The sequence below is a fragment of the Sapajus apella genome, unplaced genomic scaffold, assembly GCF_009761245.1.
Source record: "Sapajus apella isolate SASKATOON/1434 unplaced genomic scaffold, GSC_monkey_1.0 scaffold151, whole genome shotgun sequence".
Classification (NCBI taxonomy): Eukaryota; Metazoa; Chordata; class Mammalia; order Primates; family Cebidae; genus Sapajus; species Sapajus apella.
The window spans coordinates 375,289-387,963 of record NW_022437091.1 but is presented as its reverse complement, the minus strand read 5'-3'; the positions used below and the strand labels follow the sequence as shown (position 1 = coordinate 387,963).

The 12,675-nt window shown below is 36.6% G+C and overlaps 2 gene segments (V, D, J or C); both read right to left on the bottom strand.

Annotated features, from left to right (window-relative positions):
- The window catches only part of LOC116541450, a 544,521-nt gene that overhangs the window by 443,068 nt on the left and 88,778 nt on the right, over positions 1-12,675 (bottom strand).
- Positions 7,693-9,371, bottom strand: LOC116541467. The segment is given in 2 exon segments: positions 7,693-8,972; positions 9,174-9,371. Coding segments are annotated over 2 exon segments (393 nt in total).

The window sequence follows — 12,675 nt, the reverse complement described above, 5'->3', positions numbered from 1 at the left end:
ATGCAGAGTAAAAAAATAAATCCCAACATGTTCATAAACATGCTGAATGATTCCATTTATATAATATTCTTCAAATGATAAAATTACAGAAATGGAGAACAAATTAGTGGTTGCCAGGGGTTAAATAGTAGGTAGGGGCATGATGGAAGTTGCTATTGCTATAAAAGGGAAACATGATGATCCTTGCAGAGATGGAAATATTCTATATCTTAATTATGCCAGCATCCATACTCTGGTTGTAATTATACCATTGTTTTGCAAGTTAATGTATTATTAAAGGAAACTGGATAAAAAGTACATGGAAAATCTCTGTATTAGAATTCATGTGTGTTGAAGACATCTGCAAAATTGAGAATATCCAAAATGACGTCCATATAGAAAACTGTTTATTATATAATAAGAAATAAAAATGTGATGATTTGAAGTATACATATATTATAAAAACTCAATAGTAACCTCTGCATTTGTTTAGAACTTAGACTAACAAAATATTTTTTCGAGGGAGTAATATTTTATCACTGACATTGTTTAGAATTCCTGGCATATGGTAATAAAAATCAGATTGGCTATTAATCATTTTTACTATTGTTTTTAAAAAGCTCTCTAAAGCTTGTTACTTACAGCTGGGGCAGACCACTTCCACTGCCTGACCTTTGGTATGCTTCTGCTAATGACAATTTCTGGGGTGTAAGTCATTGAATTGATGGCAAAGTCAAATTTGTTAAACCTCAGGAAACAACCTCTGCTAGCTTCAAACTTTCCTTTGGAAATATTGCTAATTCTGTTATAGATCACCACAATAAGTTGAGTTATGCAAACTTATTGGTTTCTTGGTGTGTATAAAATCTATGTTTACACTACACTGTAGTCTATTAAGTGAGTAATAGCACTATGAAAAACAATGTACATACATTAATTAAAATGTGCTTTGTTACTAAAAAATGCTAATGATCATCTGATTCTTCAGCAAGTCATAATCTTTTTGTTGGTGGAGGGTCTTGCCTTGATGTTGATGGATGCTGACTAATCAGGATGTGATTGCTGAAGGTTGTGGTGACTGTGGAAATTTCTTAAAATAAGACAACAATGAAGTTTGCCACATCAATTACCTTCCTTTCATGAAAGATTTCTCTGTAGCCTGCAATACTGTTTGATGGCATTTTACCCATAGTGAAAATTCTTTCAAAATTTGTGTCAAGCCTCTCAAACCCTGCTATGGCTTTATCAACTAAGCTTGTATAATATTCTAAATCCTTAGTTGTTTATCTTAACAATATTCACAGCATCTTCACCAGGAGTAGATTCCATCTCAAGAAACTACTTTGCTCATCCATAAAAAACAACTCCTTATTTACTAAAGTTTTATCATGAGATTGAAGCAATTCAGTCAGATCTTCAGGTTTCACTTCTAATTCTAGTTCTCCTGCTATCTACCATTATGTTTTGATTATCATTTGGATCTTTTAAAACTGACATTTAAAAATTCTGAGCTCCAGAGGGCACCTCAAGAGCCTTTCAACTCATTCACTGCCTTCAGAAAGAAAACAACTTAACCATGCCAAACCTATGATTTCCCTCCCATTCTTAAAAGCTTTCTACAGCAGTGTCCTAGATAATTAAAATAAACAAGAACCATCAATATCATTTCAAAATTATTTCAGTTACTTATTCCACTGAAGTATTTACTCCTGCAGTTACTCCACTGAAGTCTTGAACCCTGCAAAGTCATCTATGAGTGTTGGAATCACCTTATTCCAGACTCCATTCATCTTGATATTTTGGCCTTCTTCCATGAGTTACAAATGTTCTTAATGGTATCTTCTAGAAGATTTTCAATTTGCTTTGCCAAGATCCATCAGAGGAATTACTATCATAGCTATATTCTCGTAAAATATATTTCTTAAATAGTAAGACTTGAAAGCCAAAATTATTCCATGATCCATGAGCTGCAGAACGGATGTTACATTAGCAGGCAAGAAAACATTAATCCCCTTGTATATCTCCATCAGAACTCTTGGGTGACCAAATGCATTGTTAATCAGCAGTACTATTTTGAAAGGCAACTTTTTTTCCTGAGCACTAGATCTCAACATTGGGATTAAAATATTCAGTAAGTCATGCTGTGAACAGATGTGCTGTCATCTAGGCTTTGTTGTCTCGTTTATAGAGCACAGGCATTGTAGATTTAGCATAATTCTTAAGGGCCCTAGAATTTTCAGAATGCTAAATGAGCACTGTCTTTAACTTACAGTCATCAGCTGCATTAACACCTAACAAGAGAGTCAACCTGTCTTTTGAATTTTTGAAGTCAGGCATTGACTTCCTTTCTCTAGCTATGAAAGTCCTACATGGCATCTTCTTCCAATAGAAAGCTATTTTGTCTACAATGAAAATCTGCTGTTTAGTGTAGCCACCTTCATCACTGGTCTTAGTTAGGTCTTCTGAATAACTTGCTGTAGCTTTTAAATCAGCACTTGCTACTTTCCTTGCACTTTTATGTTACGGTGATGACTTCATTTCTTAAACCTCAGGAAACAACCACTGCTAGCTTCAAACTTTCCTTTAGAAGCTTCCTCACCTCTATTAGCCTTCATAGAATTGAAGAGAGTTGGGGTCTTGCTGTGTGTTAGGCTTTGGCTTAAGGGAATATTGTGACTTGGTTGATATTTTATCCAGAACACTAAAACTTTTTCCATATTAGCAGTAATGCTGTTATACTTTCTTATCATTTATGTATTTAACTGGAGTAACACTTTTAATTTTCTTCAATAAATTTTCCTTTGCATTCACAACTTGGCTGTTTAGTTCAAGAGGTCTAGCTGTGAGCCTATTGGGCTTTTGACATGCTTTTCTCACTAAGCTTAATCATTTCTAGCTTTTGGCTTAAAGTGAGAGTATCATCACGGTGGCTCATGCCTATAATCCCAGGTCTTTGGGAGGCCAAGCTAAATTGCTTGAGCCCAGTAGTTTGAGACCAGCCTGGGCAAACATAGTGAGATTCCCCATCTCCACAAAAAGAAAAATAAATGTGAGAGATACGCGACTCTTCCTTTCACTTGAACAGTTAGAAGTCATTGTAGGGTTATTAATTAGCCAATTTTCAATATTGTTATGTCTTAGAGAATAGAAAGACCTGAGAAAGGGGAAAGGGAGGGGCAATCAGCCACTTGTTGGAGAAGTCACAACACACGTACAACAGTTGTTAAGTTCACTGTATGGTACAAGTGGCTCTCTCTGCCTACAGCTCTTCTTAGCAACAACATTAATTTTATTATTGCAATACTTCTGACATATCTCAATGTAATTATTTTCTCAAAGAGGTCTTCTCTGACCACCAGCAGCATAATCTCCACCCTGCCAAAGTAAATACAATTTTATCATCTTTCATATCCATTTTTAAAATGTATTGCCCTTACCATGTGTTGAAATTACACATTTGCTTGAATTGTTTTATTGTATGTATACATCTCCCCTGTTAAATTATAACTGTTCATTGCTATATTGCCAACAGCAAAGTGTCTGCCTACCTAAGATGCTGCTACCACATGTGTAGGGGGAAGTAACTTCTTTCAAGGACAAACATTCACATTTATTCTTGCAATGTAGTTTATTAATTTTCATTAACAATAGAAGTTCATTTATATCATGGAACATAACAGTTTTTTAAAGTAACACTAATCAAGCCCCCTTTTTCATAACTATATCCAATTTTATTTTTAATTTTTTTATAATTTTATCTTTTATTTTAGATTTGAGAATATATGTGCAGGTCTGTCACATGAGTATATTGCGGGACACTGACATATGGCGTATGAATGATCCTGTCACTCTGATAGTGAGCAGAGTACACAATAAGTAGTTTTCAGTCCTACCCTCACCAGTAGACCCCAGTATCTATAGTTCTCATCTTTATGTCCTGTGTACCCAAGGCTTAGCTCCCACTTATGAGTGAGAAAATGTGGTATTTGGTTTTCTGTTTCTGCATTAATTCACTTAGGAATTTGGCCTCTATGTTGCCACAAAGGTCGCGATTTCATTCTTTTTTTTTTTTTTTTTTTTTTGAGACGGAGTTTCGCTCTTGTTACCCAGGCTGGAGTGCAATGGCGCGATCTCGGCTCACTGCAACCTCCGTCTCCTGGGTTCAGGCAATTCTCCTGCCTCAGCCTCCTGAGTAGCTGGGATTACAGGCACGTGCCACCATGCCCAGTTAATTTTTTGTATTTTTAGTAGAGACGGGGTTTCACCGTGTTGACCAGGATGGTCTCGATCTCTTGACCTCGTGATCCGCCTGCCTTGGCCTCCCAAAGTGCTGGGATTACAGGCGTGAGCCACCGCGCCTGGCCGATTTCATTCTTTTTTGTAGCTGCATAGTATTCCATGTTATATATGTGCCACATTTTCTTTATTCAATCCACCTTTGAAGGGTTGGTAAGTTGATTCTGTGTCTTTGCTATTGTGAATAGCAGTACAACGAACATGTATCTTTTTGGTAGAATAAATTGTTTTTCTTTGGATATATACCAAGTAATGGGATTGCTGGGTTGAATGGTAGATCTGTTTTATGCTTTTTTGAGAAACCTCCAAACTGCTCTGCAAACTGTTCATGGTGGCTGAACTAATTTACATCCCCACCAACAGAGTGTATGTTCCTTTTTCTCCACAGCCAATCAGCATCTGTTATTTTTTGACTTTTTAGTAATAGCCATTCTGACTGGTGTCAAATGGTATTTCAATGTGGTTTTGAGTTGCGTTAGTGATGATGAGAATTGTTTTCATACATTTTTTGGCCACTCGTATATGTCTTCTTCTGAGAAGTATCTGTTCTTATCATTTGTCCATTTTTTTAATGGGGTTATTTGTGTTGTTCTTGTTGACTTGTTTCAGTTCCTTGTAGATTCTGGGTATTAGACCTTTGTTATCTCACATTCTGTAGCTTGTCTGTTTACTCTGTTGATAGTTTCTTCTGCTGTGCAGAAGCTCATTATTTACGTCCCTCTTGTCAATTTTTGGTTTTGTTGCAATTGCCTTCGGAGACTTAGCCAAAAATTATTTGCCAAGACTGATGCCAAGAAGGGTATTTCCTAGGTTTTATTCTGAAATTTTGATAGTTTGAGGTCTTACCATAAATCTTTTGTTTTTAATTCTGTTTACTTATTAAATAGGAAGTCCTTTCCCCATTGCTTGTTTTCCTTGGCTTTGTCAAAGATCAGATGATTGTTGGTGTACAGCTTTATTTCTCTGTTCTTTATTCTGTTCCATTGGTCAATGTGTCTGTTTTTGTACTGTTACAATGTCATTTTGGTTACTGTAGCATTATAGTATAGTCTGAAGTTGAGTAATGTGATGCCCTGTCTTTATTCTTTTTGCTTTGACAATTTGGGCTCTTTTTTGGTTCCATATTAATTTTAGAATAGTTTTGTCTAACTGTATGAAAAATGATGATGGGGGTTTGATAGAAATAGTGTTGAATCTCTAGACTGCTTTTGACAGTATCGCCATTTTAGCAATATTGATTCTTTCAATTCATGAGCATGGAATGGTTTTTCATTTATTTGTGTTGACTCTCATTTCTCTCAGCAGTGTTTTGTAATTATCCCTGTAGAGATCTTTCACTCTCAAACCATTTACCATAGCCACAAAATAAAAAGAAAACACCTAGGAATCCATCTGACCAAGGAACTGAAAGATTTATCAGTTCCAGGAAACTTTTGACAGAGTCTTTATGATTTTCTAGGTATAGAATCATATTGTCAGCAAATAGAGATACTTCAACTTCTTTTTTTCTTACTTCAATGTCTTTTATTTTTTCTCTTGCCTGATTGCTATGGCTAGGACTTCCAATACTGTGTTGACTAGGAGTGGTAAGAGGGGCACCGTTGTCCTGTTCCAGTTCTCAAGAGGAATGCTTTCAGTTTTTGCCTGTTCAGTATGATGTTGGCTGTGGGTTTGTCATAGATGGCTCTTATTAATTTGAGGTATGTTTCTTCAGTGCCTAGTTTGTGAAAGGTTTTTATTATGAAGGGATGTTGGATTTTATCAAAAGTTTTCTTCCCTGTCTATTGAGATGATCATATGGTTTTTGTTTTTAATTATGTTTATGTGGTGAATCATATTTATTGATTTGCATATGTTAAATGAACCTTGCATCCCAGGAATAAGCCTATTTTATTCTGGTGAATTAACTTCTTGATGTAGTATAGTTTTAGTTTGCTAGTATTTTGTTGAGAATTTTCACATCTAGGTTCATGAGGAATATTGGTCTGTAGTTTTCTTTTTTCTTTCTGCCTTTACAATGTTTTTGTATCAGGGTGAGGCTGGCTTTATAGCATGAGTTAGGGAGGAGTCTGTCCTCAATTTTTTGGAAAAATTTCGGCAGAATTGGTACAAGCTCTTCTTTGCACATATTGTAGAATATGGCTGTCAATCCTTCTGGCCCAGGACTTTTTTGGTTGGTAGATTTTTAATGACTGCTTTAATTTTGTAACTTTATATTGGTCTGTTCAGGGTTTCCATTTTTTTCTTGATTAAATCTTGGGAGATTGTGTACTTCCAGGAATTCAGCCACTTTCCCTAGAGTTTGTATACATAGAAGTGTTTATAGTAGACTTAGGATCTTTTATTTCTGTGGTATAATTCATAATGTTGCCTTTGTCATTTCTCATTGTGATTATCTGGAACTTCTTTTTTTCTTTGTTAATTTAACTAGCAGTCTATCCATCTTGTTTATTTATTTTTCTCCAAAAAACCAACTTTTGGCTTTATTTATCCTTTGTATGGATTTTTGTGTCTTAATTTTATTTAGTTCTGCTCTAATTTTCGTTTCTTCTTTTCTTTTGCTAGCTTTTGAGTTAGTTTGTCCTTTTTCTAGTTTCTCTATATATGATGTTAGATTGTTAATTTAAGATCTTTTTTATTTTCTGAGGTTGTCATTTAACACTATAAACTTTCCTCTTATCATTGCTTTTGCTGTTTCCCAGAGATTTTTGTATGTTGTGTCTCTGTTTTCATTCATTTTAAATAATTTTTTGATGTCTGCCTTAATTTCATTGTCTATCTAAAATCATTCAGGAACAAGTTGTATAATTTCCATGTAATTGTGTGATTTGGAGAGATCTCCTTAGTATTGATTTCCATTTTTATTTTGCTGTTGTCTAAGAGTATGGTTGATATGATTTGAATTTAAAACAAAATTATGACACTTGCTTTATGGCCATTACAGATGAGAACAATGTATATTCTGTGGTTGATTAGTGAAGTATTCTATAAAATTCTATCACATCCAATTGGTCAAGTTTAAGTCCAGAATTTCTTTATTAGTTTTCTGCCTTGATGATCTGCCTAACACAGTCAATGGGGTGGTGAAGTCCCCCACTATTTAAGCTCCTTTATAGCTTACATATCTGAATGTATTACTTACTCACAACTTGGCTTGTGATGTCAAGAAAGAGAGCAGCTTTGTTGTCCAGATATAGCAGAGGTTGTGAATGCAAACTCCTCATCACACAATGTGGAGCCTGAATATTTGTTGAAAGAAACAGATGAGAACAAGAACCTCTTGATAAGAAAACCTTCCAGGAAGGCCAAGATATCTGTTTGATGTTTCCAGGTTTTATTGATGTCAGGGCTTGGGACATAAATATTGAGAACTGCTTTATAGCACTGCATCTCTCTGACTTATCTAAGAAGTGCTATCTGATTGATGTAAGCTTCAATGATCTATCTGAATGGAGGACAAGCTGCCCTTCAGATTTAACATTTATTATGGTGATTCATTAATTTTTCATGTGCAAAGTGACTCTTATGAAAGTGAGAACTTGATAGGAAAGAAAAATTTAGTGTCTTTACAAGGAATCTGTGGAGATAAGTGAGGACCACCTAAATGAGAAAAGCAAAGGCAATTTATTCAGAGCTTGCTATACCAAAGGAGTCAGCTACCGTCCCTCATGTTTTGTCAGAGACTTAAAGATAGGCAGAGGAGTAGGGAAGCTTTAGAGTGGAAGAAAACTAACAAAGCTTCAGGTGTGCCCTGATTGGAGGCTCTTGCATGGGGAAGATATAAGCAGGCTAACTAAAAGTGAGGTATCCTATGTGATTGGTTAGATGTGCATATTTAGCTTTCTCTGGTCCTTCCTAAGTTGAATAAACCTCAGAAAATTATGCCATGTGAGAGAAGCCATACAGAAATGCCACTACATACTATATTATTCCATTTATATGAAATGTACAGAATAGGCAATTCCATAGAGACTGAAAGCAGGTTTCTGGCTGCCAACAGCTGGGGGGAGGTGGATAAGGTAACTGCTCAATGAGTATGTGGTTTTCTTTTGGGATGTTAAAAAATTTTGAAACTACACAGAGATAAAAGCTGCAGAACATTGTGAATCTGCTAAATACCACTTAATTTTTCACTTTAAAAGACTGAACTGTATGGCATGTAAATTAATTGAAATAAAAATATTATTTATATTAAAATTGATAAAAATCTAAAGATGAGAGAATTCATAGTTTAACTTCAGATTATTAATTCAAGTTTTGTGTATTTAATTGCTTCTATGTAGTGACAGTGTCAGTTTAGAAGACCTGTTAATGCAAAAACATTCCTGAGTCTCACAATAAAACATATGATTAGAGCCTCAACTGTAGAGTTTGGGTATTGGTTGCAGGTGCCTGCTGTACACTGTGTCTCACAGCACAGAGGTAGGTGGCTGAGTCACCAGGTTGAGAAGCTGCAATGTATAAAGTACTATGTCCTGATGATTTATCCAGCGAGGCATTAAGTCTTCCATTTGTTTGCTCTCTCTGACTTGACTGAATTAACAAGAGAGATGTGAGACCTTTCCCAGGATCCTGCCTAAACCACTGGAGGTAGTAAATAGTGCTATCAGTGAAACTGCAGTTGAGAACCAAGCTGTCTCCTTCTGGGACACTCAGAGCTGCAGGAATCTGCGTCACCTCCTGTTTACTGCTCACCCCTGTTCAGAAAAAGAGCAATAGACTGGTTAGCGGCTAATGATTCCTTAGAAATTACTTTTAAATTTATTCTTTCCATTTCCACAGAAACTCCCAGAGAACCATACAGACGTTAACAACTCCCTTTCTTTCTCCCTCTCTCCTTGGAGAGATGTCCTGGAGTCTGCCTGCTCTTTGCTCATTTCCAGTTCCCTCTAACTCACATTGCAGCTGCAGCCAAAGGATGAGCAGGCCCAAGAGTGTCTCCATTGCTCTGTCACGTAAATTCACTGAGAACAGAAATCTTATGTCTGAAACATGGAGAACGGTTCACAAGATAAACGTTCTGCTTTGCTGCCTCATATGTTCAAACATTTCTACAGGAAACACAGAGTTGGCCCAGCCAATCTAAAACAAGTCTCTCTCTCTCTCTCTCTCTCTGTGTCTCTCTCTCTTTGTCTCTCTCTCTCTCTCTCTCTCTCACACACACACACACACACACACACACACAGATCTGCAATGTGGGAGGTGGAAATGGAATGAAAACACTGCCACTTCAGAATCAAGCACAGTACTGCTAGAGAAATGCTTCTTTGTCTTCCACTTTCACCTCCTCCTTCTCTTAAAGAAACAAAAATATTTGAATATCAGATTTGTAGAATGCAGCCAATTCAGTGCATAGAGAGAAATTTATTTTCTTAAGTGCTTATATTAGAAAAGAAAAAAACATATAAATGTTTTCCATACTGTTACAGCAACTTTCTCCAGATTCCTATGACTTCTCGCTCTTCTTGCCACTTCAGCGCTTAAGGACTGGTTTCCTGTAACACATTTCTGTGAAAAGTCCCTTTCTATCACCTCTTACTTTCAAATTGCAAAAAGAGTTCAGAATCATAATATTAATATTCAGCTTTGTAGATAATGTCAGGAAATGGATACTCTCATATTCTGATAGCTGAAATATAATTAATAAATGTCTATGGGGTAATTTACATATTATTGAATGCAGAAGTACCATTTGGCTGGGAATTTTTCTTAAATACTCATAAATACACTTAGAGATTGTAACTTGCATGCAGTAGTTTTAAAAAGTGGAAAAAATTTTAAATATTCTTTCAATATAGATAGTGAATACATTATGGTAGATCTATATTATGTTTTACTACACTTGTGAAAAAATACAAGGTGGGTTAAATTTTCTGAATTGCAAAAGCTTCTCTCTTACTCAGTCGAATCACAGCATTTTACATATAGTGCGATCCTATTTATGTTTTTTAAAAGTATGTTTATTGTGAGTTTGTATTTAAATTGAAGTGTGATGAAAACTGTGACAGTAATTAGGAACTTGTCAGGAGCAAATCAATCAAGTATCATTTTTTATACTATATTGCATAGATATTTAAACAACAATGTGATCAGTCACAAAAAATGGAGTATGGGTGCATATAAAACTAGGGAAATGTTGAAATAAGAAATATTAATATAATGATTTCATTTTAACAAACTTTCAAGATTCATTTATTTCTCAATGAAGGTGCTATAGTCGAAAAAATTGAGAGAGCCCAGACACTCCTCAGAAAACTAATGTTCAATTTATGAACTTGACACTGGACCTTTACCAAGAATGAAAATGTTAGTTGTAGAAAGGACAATATCCAGGATCTTCTCGCTCCCTGTTTTTTCTTTACAGTTTTTGATTTCATGTACCTTTTTCTTATTTTTCCCCTTTCCTTCTTCTCATTTTATTTTCCACCTTCTTCTATTAATCTCACAATTTCTTGTGCAATGCCCTCTTAAATGGATGTTATCTCCCCCTCTTCAGCAGGGAGACAGGTGTGGTTCAATCTGCCCACATGGTGGTGTCTTTGAGGCTATCTGGTGCAGGGCCAGGGTACTAGACTTACTGTCCATAGGGATGGGCAGTGATATGGTTTGGATCTGTGTCCCCACCCAAATCTCATTTCAAATTGTAATCTCCAGTGATGGACATCCAGCCTGGTGGGAGGTGATTGGATCATGGGGTTGAACTGGTTAAGAGGCAGGACTCTATGGCTCTGTCTCTCATTTTCCCTTGGGCTCAATAACATAGGAAATTCTATAGCAGAGAAAGCTCTTCTGTGAGCTTTCACTGAGGGTTATAAGATAAAATTTGTCCCCCTAGAATTTATATGTTGAGCTCCTAATCCCCCGTACTTCAGAATGTGACCTTATTTGGAGTTGCATTCAAGATTTTCTCTTGATTACAGAAGTAATCAAGTAAAATGAGGTGGGCTCTAATGCAATATAAAAGGAGAAATTTGGACACAGATATGCAGAGAGGGAAGATAATATCAAGACACCGGGGTATGATGGCCATCTACAAGCCAAAGAGAGAGGGCTGAAACAGATCCTTCTCCCCTGGATCCTGTTGGCATCTTGACTTCAGACATTGCCTCCAGAACCATGGGACAATAAATTTCTGATTTTTAAGTCCCCAGCCTATGGCACAAACTAATACACTGGGTATGATGTAGCCCTTCACACTGAGGATGTGACTTCCTCAGAAAGGAAACAGCTGTGGTTCGATCACTTGCCCTTAGCATCTTGGGTGAAGGACAGTAGGATAGTACATGCAGCAGATTCCTCTTCTGATTTCTTGGTTTTGAACGTCATCTTTTCTTAGGGCTAAAACTCTTACCCAGGGTCAGAGCACAGTCAGCTCTGTCATGAGCTTCAGATTTCAAGTCAACAGTAGAATCCAGGGCCCACTGCTCAGCCTTTGTGTCTCAACCTGGGCTGGAGGAGGTAACAGAGTGCAGATGCATCAGCAAATTCATCACCTCTGGCACAGACCCTTGCTTGGCAGCTGTCACTTTGGGGAATCCCCAGGCTTAGAGTCACCCAAGGAGCTGCTTGGCTGATACCTTCTCCCCAGGTTTAGCCACGTTCCTGGAAAGAGAGTAAAAATATGAAACAAGCATCTATTTCCAACCTAGATGGACCCTTGAGAGCATTTATGAGTTTTAAACTCTAAAATAAAAATCTTAAGGATAAATAGCATTCACATGGAACCCCTCTTTTTTAAATCAATTTTATCAATTTTTTACAACCCAAGAGAAAGAATTTATCTTATTAAGGACTCCATGCCCCAATGAGTGCAAATAATTTTTCTTTATATTTAGGAAAACGCTACCAAGGCTTATACCATCATAAGAAGGTAGAGAAAGCTCATCTAAATAAGAAGAAAGAACAAATGAGGCTCACGCAGAGAGAAATGTGTCCAAAGTAACCAGGAAAGGTATAGTTACAGCCTGATCAGGAAGCCACGTCTCCAGTTGCCTGAAATGCCTCTAGCTATCATATGTCTCTAGGAGAGCATTTATAGACTGCATATCTTGGTACAAAGGAAACAAAAGACTGGCTCATACTCATCCTTACACCCCAGAAACCCTGTCCCTGACCCACCTTTCCCCATTCTCCATGTGTGTGCCTGGTGGTGGCATACACAAAGAATTGACATGTAGAGAGGGGAAAGGAGGGGACTGTAAGAAGGAAGAAATGATTCGCCTGCAAGACTTTTTCTCATTATCTTCTCAAGTTTAAGAGAAATGAAACAGATTGAGAAAAACAGTATCTTCCCCACCAAAAATGTAAACTTTTCTCTATCTCTATTTTGTAAACTTTACAAAAATAGATTAATTCACCTTGAAAGATGTATAGCTACTTCCTGTCTCCCTCTTTCTATGT